This window comes from Cibotium barometz, chromosome 9 (genome assembly GCF_041138505.1).
Source record: "Cibotium barometz isolate CiBa-2024 chromosome 9, ASM4113850v1, whole genome shotgun sequence".
In the NCBI taxonomy this organism is placed as follows: domain Eukaryota; kingdom Viridiplantae; phylum Streptophyta; class Polypodiopsida; order Cyatheales; family Cibotiaceae; genus Cibotium; species Cibotium barometz.
The window spans coordinates 34,095,811-34,113,190 of NC_141054.1; the positions used below are offsets into that span (position 1 = coordinate 34,095,811).

The 17,380-nt window shown below is 45.3% G+C and overlaps 1 protein-coding gene across 2 annotated transcripts in view; it reads left to right on the forward strand.

Annotated features, from left to right (window-relative positions):
* The window catches only part of LOC147635509 (NADP-dependent malic enzyme 1-like), a 130,304-nt gene that overhangs the window by 52,941 nt on the left and 59,983 nt on the right, over nucleotides 1-17,380 (forward strand). For both annotated transcript variants that reach the window (XM_086802810.1, XM_086802811.1), the window contains exon 2: nucleotides 8,435-8,555. In XM_086802810.1, coding sequence (XP_086658936.1) covers nucleotides 8,435-8,555 — 121 coding nt within the window. The remainder of the gene's footprint in view (nucleotides 1-8,434; nucleotides 8,556-17,380) is intronic.

Sequence of the window (17,380 nt, forward strand, 5' to 3'; positions counted from 1 at the left end):
AAAAGCATCCAAATATGTCTGAGGCACATGCGGGTAATCTTTGAAGAACTCTTCATCTACCCATTTAGCATCAATGGGAAGATAGTTCTTAAACTTCACAAGGTAACGCCTCACAACTTTGCGTGCAGCAAGCTTGCGACAATCTGCTCTGGTTGCAAGATCTCCTCAAGCTTGGTGGATCCTCAATGACCATTTCACTGGGCTCCGGCCTTACATACTTGCGAAGGAGACTCACATGAAAAGCATTGTGTATGTGCCAATGACTAGGTTATGCCAATCTGAAAGCCACTTCATTGATCTTCTCGATCACTTGAAAAGGCCCATAGTACCTGGTTGCAAGCTTAGGATATGCACCCTCTTTGCCAGGCCTCTTTGCAAGTCTTGCTTTCGCAAATTTCAACAATACCCAATCATTCTCTTTAACATCCAATTGCCTTCTATGCTTGTCCGCAGCCTTTTTATGCTTGTCTTGTGACCTTGCAATGGCTGTCTGCAGCTGAGCAAAAGCAATATCCAAGTCTCTTACATACTCATCAGCTGCAAATATCTCATCCTTTGTGCGAAGGATGGGTGGCAAAACCACCTTACCATAAACAATCTCAAACAGGGCCTTTCCCGTAGATGAATGCACCGTGTTGTATGCAAATTCCACAAGCGGTAAGTACTTCTCCCAAGAAGACTTCTGATCCGCCACAACATTTCACGAGATCCAACACGGCTGAATTTGCAGCCTCACTTTGCCCATCCGTTTGAGGGTGATAAGCTGATGAGAAGTCCAATTTGGTGCCCATATTATCAAATAAGGCCCGCCAAAAGAGACTTGTAGTCTTGGGATCTCTATCCCCCACAATGGACTTCGGCATTCCATGATGTTTGAACACTTGTGCAAGATACATTTTAACCATATGCTCAGCTTTGAGGGTCTTTTTGACCGGCAAGAAATGAGCTTGCTTGCTAAACCTGTCTACAATTGTCCAATTGCATCATTACCCTGTTGGGTACGTGGCAAGTCCATAATGAAATCCATTGTAATACTTTCCCATGGCTGCGTGGGAATAGGCAATGGCTGAAGCAAACCTGGTGCCTTTTGCCTATTAAATTTGACTTTTTGACAGGTGATACATGCACGTACATGTGCCTCTATGTCCTTCCGCATACCTGGCCAAAAGAAATACCGCTCAATCATGTGCGTAGTAGGCATTATGCCTCTATGACCAGCATATGGAGGAGCATGGCACTCATCCAAAACCTTTTGCCTCATGTCAGACACCACACATCGGCAATTATCTTTCATGAGATAACCCTCTTTGATCACATATGAGGCATGTGCATGACCAGTCATCAAATCAGCCCAAATAGTGGCAAAATCAGCATCCGTATGATACAAATCACGCATGGTAGACAAGTCCCCATGATAGGCAAGCGAGATAGCTGCTACATACGGCTTTCGTGACAATGCATCGGCCACTACATTCTTCTTTCCTGGGGTGTGCAAGATCTGAAAATGAAACATAGGGAGGAAATTGGCTATCCTCATATGCTTCTCTGACAACTTAGTTTGAGTAAGAAAACACCTCAAACTCTGGTGATCTGTCTTCACAGTGAAATCAGCCCCAAGAAGGTAATGTTTCCATATAGTAAGTGCATGAATTACAGCCAAGAGCTCTTTCTCATAAATGCCAAGAGATAGCTCTGCATCATGCAATCTACGACTCTCATAAGCCACGGCATGTCCCTCTTGATTAAGGACAGCTCCTATGCAATTTCCAGATGCATCACATTCCACACAAAAAGGCTTTTGCAAATCCGGAATGATCAATACTGGACCATGAGTAGTTGCATCTTTCAATTTGAGGAATACATCTCTCTCTACATTAGTCCATTTGAACACGGCCTTCTTCTTTGTCAAATCATTTAAAGGAGAAGCAATCCATGCAAAGTGCCAAATGAATCTGCGCTAGTAAGAGCATAATTCAAGAAAACTACGGATCTCATGCACCGAGACAATTCGGGCCAATTCCGAATTGCATCAATCTTTGCAGGATCCATCCGCACTCCATCTTTGGACACAATATGCCCAAGATAATGTATCTCTGACAAGAAGAACTCACTCTTCTTTGCATTTATGAAGAGTTTATGCTTATGGAGCTCTTTAAAAACAATAGCCAAATGAGCTTTATGCTCTTCTTCGGTCTTTGAGAAGACTAGGATGTTATCAAAGAAGACACCTGTAAACTTCCTGTATCCACGGAATATGCGATCCATCATTCTATTGAATGTAGCTGGGGCATTTGTAAGACCAAAAGGCATAACAAGATACTTATAAAGCCCAAATGCTGTCTTGAAAGCAGTTTTGTGTACATCTTCAAACACTACACGCACTTGATGATACCCACTCTTGAGATTAATTCGGCTAAAGCATGCCAATCCATCCAACTTGTCAAGGATGTCGTCTATGCATGGAATCGGAAACCGATTCTTGATGGTAAGCTTCTTCAATGCTCTATAATCCACACACATACGAAAGGATTCATCCTTCTTTTGAACCAAGAGGACGGGTGAACAATATGGGGAAGAGCTTGGCTGAACCAAACCCTTCTCAAGAAGCTCATTCACTTGCTTCATGATCTTCTCTTTTTGGGATGCACTTACACGATAGGCTGGCCTATTAGGTGGTGAGCTACTCGGCACAAGATCAATGCGATGATCTTCCGGTTGTGCAGGTGGTAACTCATTAGCAAAACAATCATTGTGCTCTTGCAAAAATTTCAGCCTATCATTACTAAGAGTGTTTACATGTACATTATTTTCCTCAACATAATCTCGTACAAAAATCACGTACGCAAAAACACTCTTTTTCATTACTTTCTTAATTTGTACATGAGATACAAGGGGAATGGTATCACCCTCTTCACCAGCATCAATTACATGTTCTCGGCCTTTATGCATGAAGGTGATCCTGTTGGTCTTGTAAGCCTTGCACAGATCAATACGTGTATGCCAAGGCTTTCAAGTTTCCAAGCAATACATCACAACCATTCAAAGGCGCCACAAGAAAATCCTCATGATCCACATAGCCTTGAATGTGTATGCGCAACTTGCCAAAAATAGGCATGACCTGCACTTCTCTATCAACAAAGGCAGCCCCTGCTTCAATTTGAGGATCCATGTCCTCCACTTCAATACCCAAAGCAGCTGCCATCCGTGTGGATATAAAATTTTCAGATTCACAATCATCAAACATGAACAAAGCGGGCTGATCTTTGAGCTGTCCCCAAGCTTTACATACAACCCTATCTTTGCTATCATGTGAAGTGTTGCCCTGCACATCCGGAACCATATGCACATTAGGCTTTGATGCATTTGCATTATCACGCTTCGTCTTGTTTGGGCATGCCTTTGCAATATGCTCGGTGCTACCACAAGTAAAGCATCTCCCCTCACTCGTATATTGCTTTTTCTGTTCCGGAGTGAGACCATAGTCTCTCAGTTTAAAGGGATGCTTCTTGGTAGTGTTATTTTGAGCCTTTGGACCATTTTTATCTTGGGTTTGGTCCTTTTTAGGTGGCTGTCCATCATTTTGCAGGTTTTGGACAGCCCTCTCTTTGCCTTGAAATGAGGGTTTAGCCTTATTGGATCGACTCAATTTGAGTTCCAATTGCTGGGTGGCAGTGGCGGTGGCGGCTGCGATTAATTGGTGTAAGGTATGACCAGGATACATTTGTAGTCCTGCTTTGTACACGGGTTGCAATCCCGATTGAAACCTTCTCTTCCTTTCCGCCTCGGTGACATGCATAAATGGAGACACCTCCAAGAGCACTTTTCAAAACTTTTGTACATATGCATTTACCGATTCCCCCTCATTTTGCTTAACCCAATCCCACTTCATTGTTATCTCATTCAATGCATTGGGAGGCAAGAATTGTGCGTAGAACCTCTCCTTGAACTCTTCCCATGATCTAACAGGATTCGGTGAGAGCTTCTCCGTGAGCCACCAATGGGCAGCAGTGCCTTTCATGAACATGATTACATGTTGGATCATGGATTTCTGAGTGAAATCCTCATCATTGAAATCAATATCAAACTGGGCAATAAAAGCAAGTGCCTTCGATGCATCATATTCCCCATGATATGTGTCAAACTTCACAGATTTATCTCCGGCTTTGAAGTCACGAGACTTTGATGCATGTGTGTGCATCTCAACATGTTTTCCCCCATGTTTGTCCATTGGGACAGCCCCTGTGCCTGGCATCATTTTTGGACCAAAAGGTGATGCATAAGGCATAGATACATGTGCCCTGTAAGCATGAGGCATGGCTGGCCCCTCAACATGCATTGATACATTTTCAGCCATAACTTCTCCCTCACGAGCACACTCGAAGGCATGAGTGGCATGAGAGATACGCGGAATACCTGCACCAACAGAAAATTGCAGCCCATGATGCATGTGTTGTGCATGCACATTTTCAGCCGGCAATGGCATTTGACATACATTTTGACCACTGCCATAAACATTGTATCCTTCACGGGCTACATAAGGTATTCCTGCATGGCGTGAAGTCACTGATTGTTCCTCTCCCATAGCATGGAGATTCATCCTCTTAGACATAAGTTCTTGTTCGGGCACTTGTGGGGATTCCAAGACATGTGGGATGGTTGCCTTTTCTGCATAGGCATCCTCAGTATGAGCCAAGTATGCACGTGCTGCATCCCTTGGTTGCATGTGCAACTCTTGAGTAATCATTGCCATTGCATGATCCATATAAGATTTAGCTTTCTTGGCCTTCAAACGGTCATGTACCAATGGATCCTCGCGGCGGTAGAGATTTAATTCTCCTTTTTGTTCATGGAGAAGAGTCTGCATACGAGTAAGTTCAGCCCTCAAGACTATGGACTCTTCTTCCTGCATCTTCTCTCTGCTACGGGACGGCTATCCCACATATTCATGTTCCCTATTGTGCATCACATGAGTTTGCTCATCCTATAAAGCATTGGAGACATGCATTTCATTGTCCCTGCCTCTTGTATTAGCATCTCCAACATTCATTGTATGGCTGTCCATAATGTTCTAAGTGTAGAGATAGCTAGTGTTCATGGTGATCGTCTCTCACGATAGAAGTGAAAGAGAACCGTATGCTCTGATACCAATGTAACTTGGTTGAACACAATGCTAATCAATACACTTAAATACACTAAGATTTGATGGACACTTGCTCAAATACAAGAAGTAAATTGCTGAATCGATAAGAGACACACAATGAGCCGGAACGGCCGACCCCTCCCTCAAATAAAGTATATTAATCTTGGGAGAATCAAGTACATAGTGTCATGGGTATTTCTGATCAGATTTCCATACCAATGCATATGAATACAGTATTGCAAACAAGGGGTTGTCGATGTAGACTTGCAACCCACACTACCCTCTCAAGTGCCCATGTTCCCTACCATCTGCTCTCTATTGTTCCACCAACACACGGTAGCAACAATTTGCAAGAGAGCACGTAGGACAAGAGAATACTACACATTGTATGTGGTCTTATAATCCGGTTCCTCCCTCCTGCTACTTGCTCCCATATTTAACATAAAAGCTTACCAATAGCAAGTAGAGTCGATGATAGCGGAAGTCTTTGCGATGGAAGTCCTTGGAGTGTTGAGATCTTTGATTTGTCGCCTTTCTTTACGACAAAAAGTCTTCAAGAGGATGAAGGGAACCTTGGGAAAGCTTCCCCTATGGTTCAACTTGAGAAAGGAAGGCTGAAATTAGGGTTTTCAGCAAAAAGACAAAAAATTACAGCAAAAATGAGAGCTGTTTTACTAAATTTCAGTCATTGGGAGTGAGTAGGAGAGTGATTAGCACTTGGAAACACTCTTGGAAGCTTGGAAAACACCCTAGCAAGTTGGGTATGGCTATGGAGAGAAATGGTGGAAAAACAGAGTTTTCAGCCTCCAAAAATCTTCATGAAGAGAAAAGAATTTTCTCTTAATAAGTAAGTGAATTGGGGTCCAATCAGGTGAAGGGACATGGAGAGATGCCCATTTATGAGTAAAAGGGGAGGATCAGGTCTTGGACATTGAGTCTTGTCCGCCTCGAGACTTTAGTGAGTGTGAACTTGGAAGCGGTCATAATTTATAAGTGACTTTTGGGCGCCCAAACTTTAATGAAGTGGGAACGCACTCACTTATAAATATTGGATAAGTCCTAAGGGCTACTTGAGCCTAGATTGGGTAATACTTACCACCTGTTCACATGCCACACAACCATGTCAGCAGACAGTTTCACACGCACGGTTCACGCGCGGGCGTCCCCTTACCTGGAACTACACATTGGTCAAGCAAGCATGAAAACAGCATGCAATTTCAATTGCAAGCAAGCACATAAAGATGCTATGCAATGCAGCATTGGTATGGACAATCCCCGTTCATGAGACTATACCAAAATAGACGTGCTCCAGGCAAGTACACGAGGTACCAGACCCAATGGAACACCAATCCACCAAGCATTTCCGGGCATGTACACGGAGGCACAAGTCCCAACGGAAAGCCAAGTCTATAGTATCACATGAGTGGCATCAATCCCCGGCATAAACAACTGCCATGGACACGAATCCAATGTACATACATGATAAGAAAGCACGGGTGGACCAATTGGGTGGCCAAATGGTGACACCAAATTTTGGGTTTGCAGAAAACTGATGTTTGAGGCATGGAATGGGGCGCCCTCAGCTTGTAGATCCCAAATATATGCTCGATTTCACCGACAGATGAAAATTGAGCCCTCCATGAGCAAGAACGAGGATCAGCTGGGTAGCAGTGAAAGATGACGATTTGCAGCAGCAAGGGATGAAATGAGACCTCTTGATCACAGATATGTGCTCAGTTTTGCAAAAGGATGCCTGTAGCACTTGGTAGGATGAAGAGAGCCTGCACAAGGATGGTCGCTTGAAAATGATACGTGGGAGAGAGGAGGAGGCGTGCTTGAGCTTGCCAGTCTCCACACCAACCTTGTGCCATATGGCTGGCTTGGGCCACTTACTAGGTGTCTAGTCCATGCCATATGGTCACTTGGGTGCCCAAGCAGGGTTGGTGTTGAGTGGATTTGGGCCCTGGGCACTTTAATAAAGTGTCGGCCTAATTTTAAGTGAGTGTGAACTTGCAAAGGTTATAACATTACATTGAAAATTTAATGAAATAAACAAAGGTTTCTCCCGGTCATGGAACATGTACAACATTGGCACTTTCGGGCACGAATCTGGCACATGGGAAAGCGCGGAACTGGACCCAGAACACTCGGATCCACACATTGGTCACAATTGGGCGCGTGACAAACTGGCCACATTGAGTGTGAACTTGCAAAGGCTATAACATTACAGAGAAAATTTAATGAAATAAACAAAGGTTTCGCCCGGTCATGGAACATGTACAGCAGTGGCATTTTCGGGCACGAATCTGGCACCTCGGAAAGTGCAGAATTGGACCCAGAACACTCAGATCCACACACTGGTCACAATTGGGCGTGAGAAATTGGCCACATTTGGGTACGAGAAATTGGGGAAAACCATATAAATAGCCAAATGATGACATTTTCCCTGTAATCTTTAATTTTAAATCAAACAGATCGAAGGAGTCATATAATAATTGTGCATAGATGCATACTTGCAGCTAATAGTATGTCTACTTTTCTCCAAACTTGCTAGATCAATCATCCTCCCCCTCCCCCCCCCTTTCCAAAAAAAAAAAACACTCGCAAAAGTTAGGTCCTTTCTGTAAAAAAAGGGTGTACAATTATGGCAGCAGATTTAGCCCTCAATAGGGAAAGAATGTGAAAGGAGGGGTGTACTCCATATGCGAGACTGCATGAGGGGGGGATAGCCACACTAGGGGACAATCAGTGACAAATGATGCCTTCGTCACCATGGATGAAAGCATCAAGTTCCTTTTTTTACAAGGTTCAAAACATGTGTACTGTCTATTGACGTACACATGTGAGGTAGTTAACAAAAGCATGCTTTTATCTGACACCTTTTATTTCTTTTGAGTTCAAAATGGAGTACTGCCTAAGTAGATCAAGACCTTTAAGTTACGCTTTGATCATAGCTAGAAATTTCAATGTAGTTCAAGCTCATGTTGGAAGCAACTTTTTCATTGGCAAAAAAAATACCATCCACTTTTCTTTTTGAGAGTAATTATATTATTTTTAAATATAGGGGTTTGAACTCGTGGCCCAAGCTGGCGAACATGGTGGGATAGCCACTTGGGCAAGGGCCTGCAGACAAAAAGCTTGCATTTAAAAAAAAATGGTTACATTTATTTGAGGGGAATCAAATTGTTGGAAATTGTCACTCCTTACTTCATTGATGTTAGGGTATTGCTAGTTGTAATCAGCTTGGGTTTTGCGATTAATTTTTGATTCATTTTTAGATGAATTTGTTTCCAGTGGAATTGATCTTTTGCGAAATCCAAAGTACAATAAGGGGATGGCCTTTACAAAATTGGAGCGCGACAGAAATCATCTTCATGGTTTACTGCCACCAGCATTAATGAGTCAAGACTTGCAGGTCCAAAGAGCCTCATTGTCCAATATTAGGAGTTGGCAATTCCAGAGTTGCACCTGTGTTTTGCTTCTGCTTTTACTTGTTTGAATTCATTGCCTTTGTTTCACAGCAAAATTTTCTGATTGTAGAGGAATCCTTCTTTGAAAAACTTCTGAAGTCATCTGCATCTTGGGAAACCATGCTGACGTCCACTTTCATGCATTCAGAACCCAATGTTCTTAGGCCTTCTTTACCAGAATCCGCAGCCAATGTTCAGCAGAAGTTGCATACTCACTGTGGACTGCCTCAGAATTTGCCTTGCAGTGCTGACATCACCAACGGTCAGCCGGTCAGGTGTTCCCTAAAACGGGTTGCTGCTGTTGTGGCTTCTTGTTTTCAAAATGGCAACAGCCTCTTGGAGATTGTTCCCTCTCTTTTCTTTGCTTTTTCAGCAGCTTGTGACCTTGTCCTCATGGCAATCTTTTGGTATCCTTCTTCCATGGTTTGAGATGTTTTTTTTGGCGGTCCCCACTGTTTGCCAAATAGGAGGTTTTTGGAGCTTAAAATGTGATACTTAAATCTTGTTGTCCAATTTTTTGATAAATGGCAACATAGGTGTTACATGCACCTGTTGTGTTAGGGGGCCACGTTGACATAACTGGGACGTTTGAGCACTGAGCAAGTTCTGTCCAGGGGCAGCAGGTCGCCAATTGCCAGTTGGGTCTAGGTAAAGGGTATTTTGGAATTTATCGCCTCATTTGAAGTTCTTGAAGACAAAAGCAACCTTCCTTCAAGAAAGAGAACCCACGCAAGCCCTAGCTGACCCAGGTTTGCAGAGGATCGGTGTATGTATCCTCTGAAGCTCCAAAGGCAACTGCCCCGGCAAGGTACAACAGCTTAGTGTGGAAGCTCGCGTCAGCTTGGAACAGAAAAACACAGCTCTCATAAAATCCAGACACTTAGGCAAGTTAACAAATTAATGGTAATATCTACTGTACCTTGTATAATTCAGCAATACAAGCAAATATCAGGTGTTGTACCTTCTTCTCTATTTCTGCACTTAATCTCTTCCACTTCAGTTTTATACACTTCTGATAAGCATTCTTCGGCTATGTATGTAACATTGGTATCCCAGCTTTGGCTTTGATAAGGCGGTGAAGGATTTTTTTTTACTTTTTTTTATTTTTTTGCTGTGGTGGATAGTTTACTGGTGCTCCAGGGAATACCTGTTCTAGCTACCCATGCATCTGTAGTGGATAGTTTTCACGCTCTGGTAGAATTATCGAGAGCTGCCAACTATTGCGATATGGAAGAGGATTCATGGTCCCAGGTGGCCACTTGAACCCCTTTAGATCAAGATGCATCCGAAGTACCCAATGTGCGAGAGATCTGGAGAGTCTTGCAAGCAAGTGTTCAGTAGTGAGTCCCTCCACCCGAAGATCCCCACGAAGCAGCACACCAAAGAGCCATGGAGCTAGTGCGTTTATGGGCTGACATAGCGGCTAATTGCCAATAGAGGCTGAGGCTGCTCACCTGCTGACTGGTTGAGGAGGATTGTTGAAAGGATGGTGATGTATGCCGGAACCTGGAGTTTGTAGTCATCCTCAACCAAGCTCAACAATCTCCTATATCAACCACACAGCCACCCAAGAAAATCTAGTTCAGTAAGTATGATGATAAGATGGATTCTAACGCTTTACATTCATGGCTACATCAATTTGCAGCTTATTTTGCACCCGTACATAGATTAGATAGGGAGGTGGTCATGCTTGCATCTTGTCACTTGATGATGGTGATGCATGCAGATGGTGGCAAGGCTAGGTTAACAACAAAAATTTCTGATGTTGTGACCTACTACTGAAGATTTCCCGAAAGCCTTCGACACACCAACCAATGTACTCGCCATTGTGCACGGCATGAGCATGTCTGCTCTCTGGTTCAAGCCAGACCTTCAGTGGTGCATCCACACAACTATGTCTCATAATAACCCAAGTCCTCACTTACATAGTAACAACTACGCCATAAATAGCTAACTTGCTATAAACACCTTTAAGCCTATTTATCAATGGTATCTAGAACACATTGAAACACTTCATATTTAGAATCCTTTACCATATTATGAAGTTCAACTGAGTTTACAAGAGTAGTGGATGGGACATCAAAATCACCGTGTAGACAATTGGACACCATCCATGACGAAAGATACCTTATGACCCTTCCAAACTATTTATATATCGTAGTTATGAAACCACTCTTTACCTATAATAACATCTACTCTATCTAGACTCATAATCATGAAATCTAATGGGTCTAAGTAGCTATGTATAGTTATAGGCATTTGAGACACTTGCCGATCCCAAAACTGTGTCCGATGTCATGTTGACACGATATTTGTGATCACTTGGCTGTTTCTCCACTCCCAACTTCTGCACAAGCTTGGCATTCACAAAGTTGTGAGTACTCCCAAGGTCAAAAAGAATGTGTACAGTTTTCCCCATGATTGACCCATACATTTGTATCAGGTGCGTGGGACTGAAAACTTTTTATGTCAAAGCTACAACCATTGGGACTATATAAGCAAGCGCATAAAATCAGCATAATATCATTCATTATCAGAAAAGTCTCAAGTCAGCGAATCAGCAAACAAGTCTCCTATCCTCTCGAGGCTAACATTGAAGCTCCTCTTCCATTCTCAGCCAGCATATGTGCAGTCCTATAGGTATCTTGGACTTGCATAAGTGGCCCCGAAGAGTCTTCTGCAGCACCCTTGGATTGGTGGATACTCAGGCGACATACGGTCTTCCTTGTCCTTGCGTTGGGAAGTCATATCGCTTGTTCTTAAGCATTGTACAGCATTTCTCCAAAGAAGTAATATAATAAAATACTCCTGCTTGCAGGGGGGGGGGCCTTCAGTGGGTAATTCGGACCCAATATTGTGTCATCTACTTCTCTTCTATTCTCTTCTCTCTCTCTCTCTACTCTGTGAATGGATGCTAAAGATCTCACCACATAAAGGTATAAAGAAGGCCCTGTTGTGCGTTACCACGACCAACCTCAGTGCATGTAACATTGGTATTAGAGCATCAAGTTGGTGACCCGACTCGGCTACATAAAGAAGTGAGAGCATCTGGATTCTGGTGGATGGTAATACTGCGGTCTGGAAAAAACACCTAGGCTCCATGTCGGGACAGATATCGCATCAAGAAGAAAGCTAGCAGGAAGTTACGGAGGCACAAAGCTTCCAAAGCGACACACCAAACAAAAGTATGCTTCCGCCAAGCATAGAAGAGCTCTTGAGAACAATGATGGAGCAAATAAATTCATTGAAGATGCAGCTTATGAAGGAGATAGCACAAGCGGAAGCATAAACAGTAAACATATGAGAGTGCAAAGTAGAATGAGAGAGTTGGACAAGATCACCTTTTATAACAGCAGTAAAGCTTTACAATGGCAATGGCCAGCACTTGGATTGGGCTACTTCTCAAGGCCCGTTTTCTTCCTCCACAGTATATGATCAATCTTGAGGATGAGTTTTACAAACTCACTTAGAATGGTTCGCCTGTTTTGACCTATTCCAACAAGGTCATTACCATGGCCCAACAGTTTTGGGGGGGGGGGGGGGGGGGGGGGGGGGGGGGGGGGGATGTGGTAAGGGAGTGGAGGAGGCTCTAGAGAGGAGGCGGAGGCAAAAAGGGTGAGGCTGAGGAGCCTCTTGAGGGGAGGAAGGGGAAGAGGCTGAGGGGGGAGGGAGGGATCAAAGGAGGGAAGCACCGAAGAGAGGAGGGGGGGGAGGTGGTTTTCAAAAATTGGGAAAATTGGCATTGTACCAGTACGTGGGACGGGTCTCCAAGCTGGACCTAACGTTGGGACCCTCTTGGGGGGCGGGTGGGGCCTCCACTTCAAATGGATGATCCTGAAATAAATGCTCGAAATGGTTCTCTAACACAACTGGTTCCGCTAAGGTCCCTTCGGTTTGTCTGGCTTGTTGGCGGTGGGGGAGCGTTGCTCTGGCTGGGCGTCGGTGCTGCCTCCACCCTGTCGTTTGCCACCTATCCCCATCCTCGACGTCAGGGTTAGGGTGCTGGGGCTTTGTATTACTAGAGGAGGGAGGAGGTGGCGCTAAAGTGCTCAGCCCACTCTTGCTACTCTGTGGGGGGAGAAGGGGCTGGACCAGCGTGTAGAGCTCACCTTGACTGGCGATGAGGGTAAGCTCTAGCAAGGTGACCGATCAAACGACAAATGAATTGTCTAGGGAGGCCTCAATACTCCACCTACTGAAGGACGGGGTCCCCCCCAGAGGCATCAAAAAGAGATGACATGCGGTATTGTCTCCGGAGAGGAAATGCTGATGGAGAGTAAAGGAAAAATCCCAACCACCCGCGCCAACATCAAGGTGGTTGTCGCCAGGGATTCAAACACTTGCCTTACTGTTCTCCCAATGATGGGGATAAGTGGAAGGTACTCCTCCTTGAGGTGTGGAAAATAGATTGTCACCGGGAATCCAGACACTACAGCTAGAGGGTTGGAGGTGGGATCAAATCCATGCTGTCAACGTGCAAAAAACGCTTAGGCTGTGGGTAACGAAATGGGGCTTGGCTGAAGCACGTGGTCCAAAGTTGCTGGGGTGTCGAACTCCACCTGGTAGTAGCCACGCCCAAGGGTGTGGATATCTATGATTTCGCCTAGCTCGGGAAGGAGGCTGGCCTGGAGCAAGTCATGAAGCTGGCTGTGCACTGGGCGGTTACCCACAATCTTGCAAACCAATGTTGAGGCTTTGAGGGAGGCTACTCTTGATGCTAGGAGCTGGAGGTCAAGGGGCGGCAGCCTTGGTCAGGGATGACAGAGCGGCTGTCGTGGAGTCCTCTTGAAGATCAAAGGAAGCTGACACCTGTCGAAAGAAAGCAGTCCGAATCCTAAAACCTGCTGAGAAGAAGTGCAAGGGGAAGGCAAAGAGGGGGGCTCACAAGAGGGAGGAGGAGGTGACACAGACGCGGAAGGTGGAGAGAAAGGGCTGTACAGGGACGGGAAGGAGGAGGTGGGACGAAATGGGGGCTAAGGTGCACACGAGCAGGGGCAGCAGGGCGGAAAACAGGAAAATACACCTTGAAAAAATGGCGGGCAGGAGGCGGAAATGCCCCGCGGGGGGGGGGGGGGGGGGGGGGGGGGGGGGAGGGGGTGGGGGGCGCAGTGCGCAGGAGAAAGGGAGGGGAGGAGAGGACGAAGGTGGAGGGAGATGAAGAGAGGAGGGAGGCAGGTGTTGCACGAAGGAGGAAGGGGTGGAGGCGGTAGGTTCGCGAGCAGGGGGAGTGTCACGATTGTGACTAACTCTCTTAATCTCTCCTTAATTACCCATTAATCCCTTATTAACTGAAAGGACACCTGTGAAGGGTCACACCCTTACACATGGGTCACTATCAAAGGACATGTCTATTCATTAAAAGGCACACCCCTAAGTCCAAAGGACATAACCGTTGACTCAAGAGTCACACCCCTTCCCAGGGATGTGTCTCTTCACTTGTAATTTTTCGGCCTCTATTTAAGAAAGGCCCCTGTCTCAATGCAAATATCTCATCTCAATCTTTCTATCAGCATTTGTCTTATGTTTGTTAATTAAGTCTTAATCATGTTAATAAAGCTATAAAAGCTTTACAGTGGTATCAGAGCAAACTTTTTTCCGCCCTGTGAGATGCCCAAACCCTAACCCTAACCCTAACCCTAAAATCAGTCCAAACCCTAACCCTGAAATCAGGCCACCCAAACCCTAAAATTGGGTGTAGCAAGTGTTGAATGGAAGAGCAGGAGAGAATGCCCCATTTAATTTTACCCAATTTTGCCAATTTTGCTTGATTAAGCATTTTCCCAATTTCATAAAAAAAAAAAACGATGGGAACCAGAGACTCACATCACAGACCCATCTAAGTGCTTGTAGTATGCTGTGCTCTACTGGAGGCCCTCATCGCATTTTGTTCGGGCTGCATATCTCTCCACACAGGGGGCGCCACCCTTCGGTCTCTTGCCTCTTCAGGTTTTCTTTTAAAACGTGACGTTTCATATAAAAAAAAAAAAACCAAAAGCCTTATTACACGTGGCTTCACCAGCCACGTGAAGCAACCGGCAGCCAGCACCTAACGGCCAGCGCCAGCGCACGCAAGGAAACCTGCCAGCGAGGAACAGCAGCGCACACATAAAAAAAAAAAACCGTAAGGGAGAACCCGACGTGAAGCCGCCGGCCAGCGCATTTAAAAAAAAACAAAAAAAACAAAGGAGTATCCCACGGCCAGCGATCAGCACATTCTCAAAAAAAAACACTTACCTTTCGGGTTCCCACGAAATGGCACCTGCCTTGATCTTTTGCGCACCAACTAGCAGCCTTCTTCATTGCTAGGCTCCTGCGGTCTATGATGGTGTTCTCTGCGGCTTGACGGCGACCTTGGTGCTTCTTCTCCAGCAATACTATGGCAACCTACTTCAGGTGTGATCTTTCCATTGTCTTGGGTATACATATTTCACCTAAAGTGGAGTATTAACATATCAGCAACCTGCCATTTATTCCTTTTCGGGCTCTCCACTCCTCCGGGGCCAATACCTTTTTTTTAATGGGATCACGTGGACACACACTACCCTCTTCTCCGACGGCTTATGGCAGAGGAGGAAACCTATGACTTCAGTTATTTACCGGATACACCCTCTCAGTCCATAGTGCCCTCTCCTACCCGTGTTTCTCCACCAGTCCCAGCCCCTGTTCCAGTGAGTGTGCCTCCCTATTTCCAGCCCACGCATTACCGCATACAGATAGCCACACCGACTTCTCACCTCCGAGAATTCGACGTGTGGGTTATCCGTGTTCGTACTTCTGCACAAGATCTGGATCATTATTGTTTTATGCTCAGGCGTCATCCTTATTGGGGTTTTATCCTCCCCGAGTGTAGCATCATCTTTCATGAATATTGCACTTATTCTGAAGACATTCATCCCTCTTCATTTACGGTTATAGGCGCTTCACCAGTACGTAGCCTCTCCTCTCGGGATTTACAGATGCCGCACCCTCCAGCCGATGGTTCTTACTAGAGCCCAGCGGCGTCATCAGCAGCAAAAACCCCCAGAGCCTCATCACCCTGAAGCCTCTACATCAACATCTCCTCTCATGGCAGAACCTGTTGACATACCAGCCCCTCCGGAATGGCAGTCAGCTTTGCAGCAACTCCAATAGCAGTTCCAACAGCAACTTTAGGAGTCTATGGCATCCTTGGCCTCTCGGATCCAGCAGCTTCACACGGATTGCCACTCCAACACAAGTTCTGTACCAGCAGCAGATGTTTCAGCAACAGTACCAGCAGACGAAGACGTCATTCCTTCCGAGGTAGAAGGTGACGACCTTAAAACTCTTTATCGTCTTTTACAAGCCAATAAAACAAAGAAATTGGAAATTAAACCCCCTGACTCTTATGGTGGTCAGCGCAATAAGTGCATCTTAGACCAATGGCTCTACAAACTGCAGTTATACTTTGAATCCATGACCCTTTCTGATTCCAAAAAGATGATTTTTGCGGTATCCCTCCTCAAAGACACTGCTTTATTATGGTGGCAACGACGACAGCACTCTGGAAAAACGGTTACAACGTGGGAAAAATTCGAGCGGGTGGTCCTCCGTAAGCAGTTCATACCTGCTAATGCACACTGCATGCCGATGTCCAGAAATATAACCCTGTCGATCTTGCCGATGCCATACGATATGCCGAGCGTGTTGCAGACATTAATTCTCGACATTCGGCCTCTTCCGGTCGAGCTAATGACTTTCAGAAAGCCAATGGATCTCGTATGAGCCGAGACAGTCGCAGAGAGTCATCTGGCTCTTCTAACTCCCAGCCTAATCCTCAATGGAATAATTCTCAACAACCTCGCCGATCAGAAGGATCGTCCTCTTTTCGGTTCCGACGTCCTAACTCCTTCCAACCACGCAGTTCGGATCGTGGACAGGACCAAAGACGTGACCAATCTCGCAATCCTCGTCCTTCTACTGTTCCTTCTGGACGGGATCAACAAAAGACAGGATTGTGCACAATTTGTAATGGACCTCATCGTTGGTTTGAGTGCCCCAAAAGACCAACCCATCGACAGAATTCTAATGCTGTACCCCCCATTTCTACGGAGAAACCCCTAATTGCTGACAAAGGAAAGCGTGCAGTTAATCACCACGCTATTGCACATGCTTCAGTAATTACCGCTACTGCTACAGCACAACCTGCCTCTTCACCGTTGCCTCAGCGGTCTACTCAGGTTTTGGTTCTTCAAGGTTCTATTTCCAGTCACCCTATCCAGGTGCTCATTAACAGTGGGTGTTCTCATAATTTTGTGGGAACCACCTTGACTCAGAGATTGAAGATTCGGACTTCTCCAAGTATTGTTGTTTATGAAGTAGAGCTTGCCGATGGTTCCACATCCTCGTGTAACACCATTGTCTCCTTTCGAATTCAGCACTATCGTGACAAATTGGATTTCCAAGTCATGAATTTGGCACATTATGATATGATCCTTGGTCAAGAATGGTTGTATCAATATGATCCCCTGATCAGTTTCCGGAACCATTCTATACAATTTGCTCAAAATGATATGCTTGTGGCTCTCGAAGGAATCCGAGACCAACCTTCTACACCAACCCTTTCAGCTCTTCAAGTGAAACGGTGGGTTCGCAAGAGTGGTTGTTCCTCAGCACTTTTAATGGTCTATTCAACAAACGACCCTCCCGAGGACATAGATACAAAGGTGATGTATCTCAGGCAACCTTTCTTTGCTCCATACCTGGATCTTTTTCCTCAGGAGCTTCCTGCGGTCCTCCCACCTCGTCGACC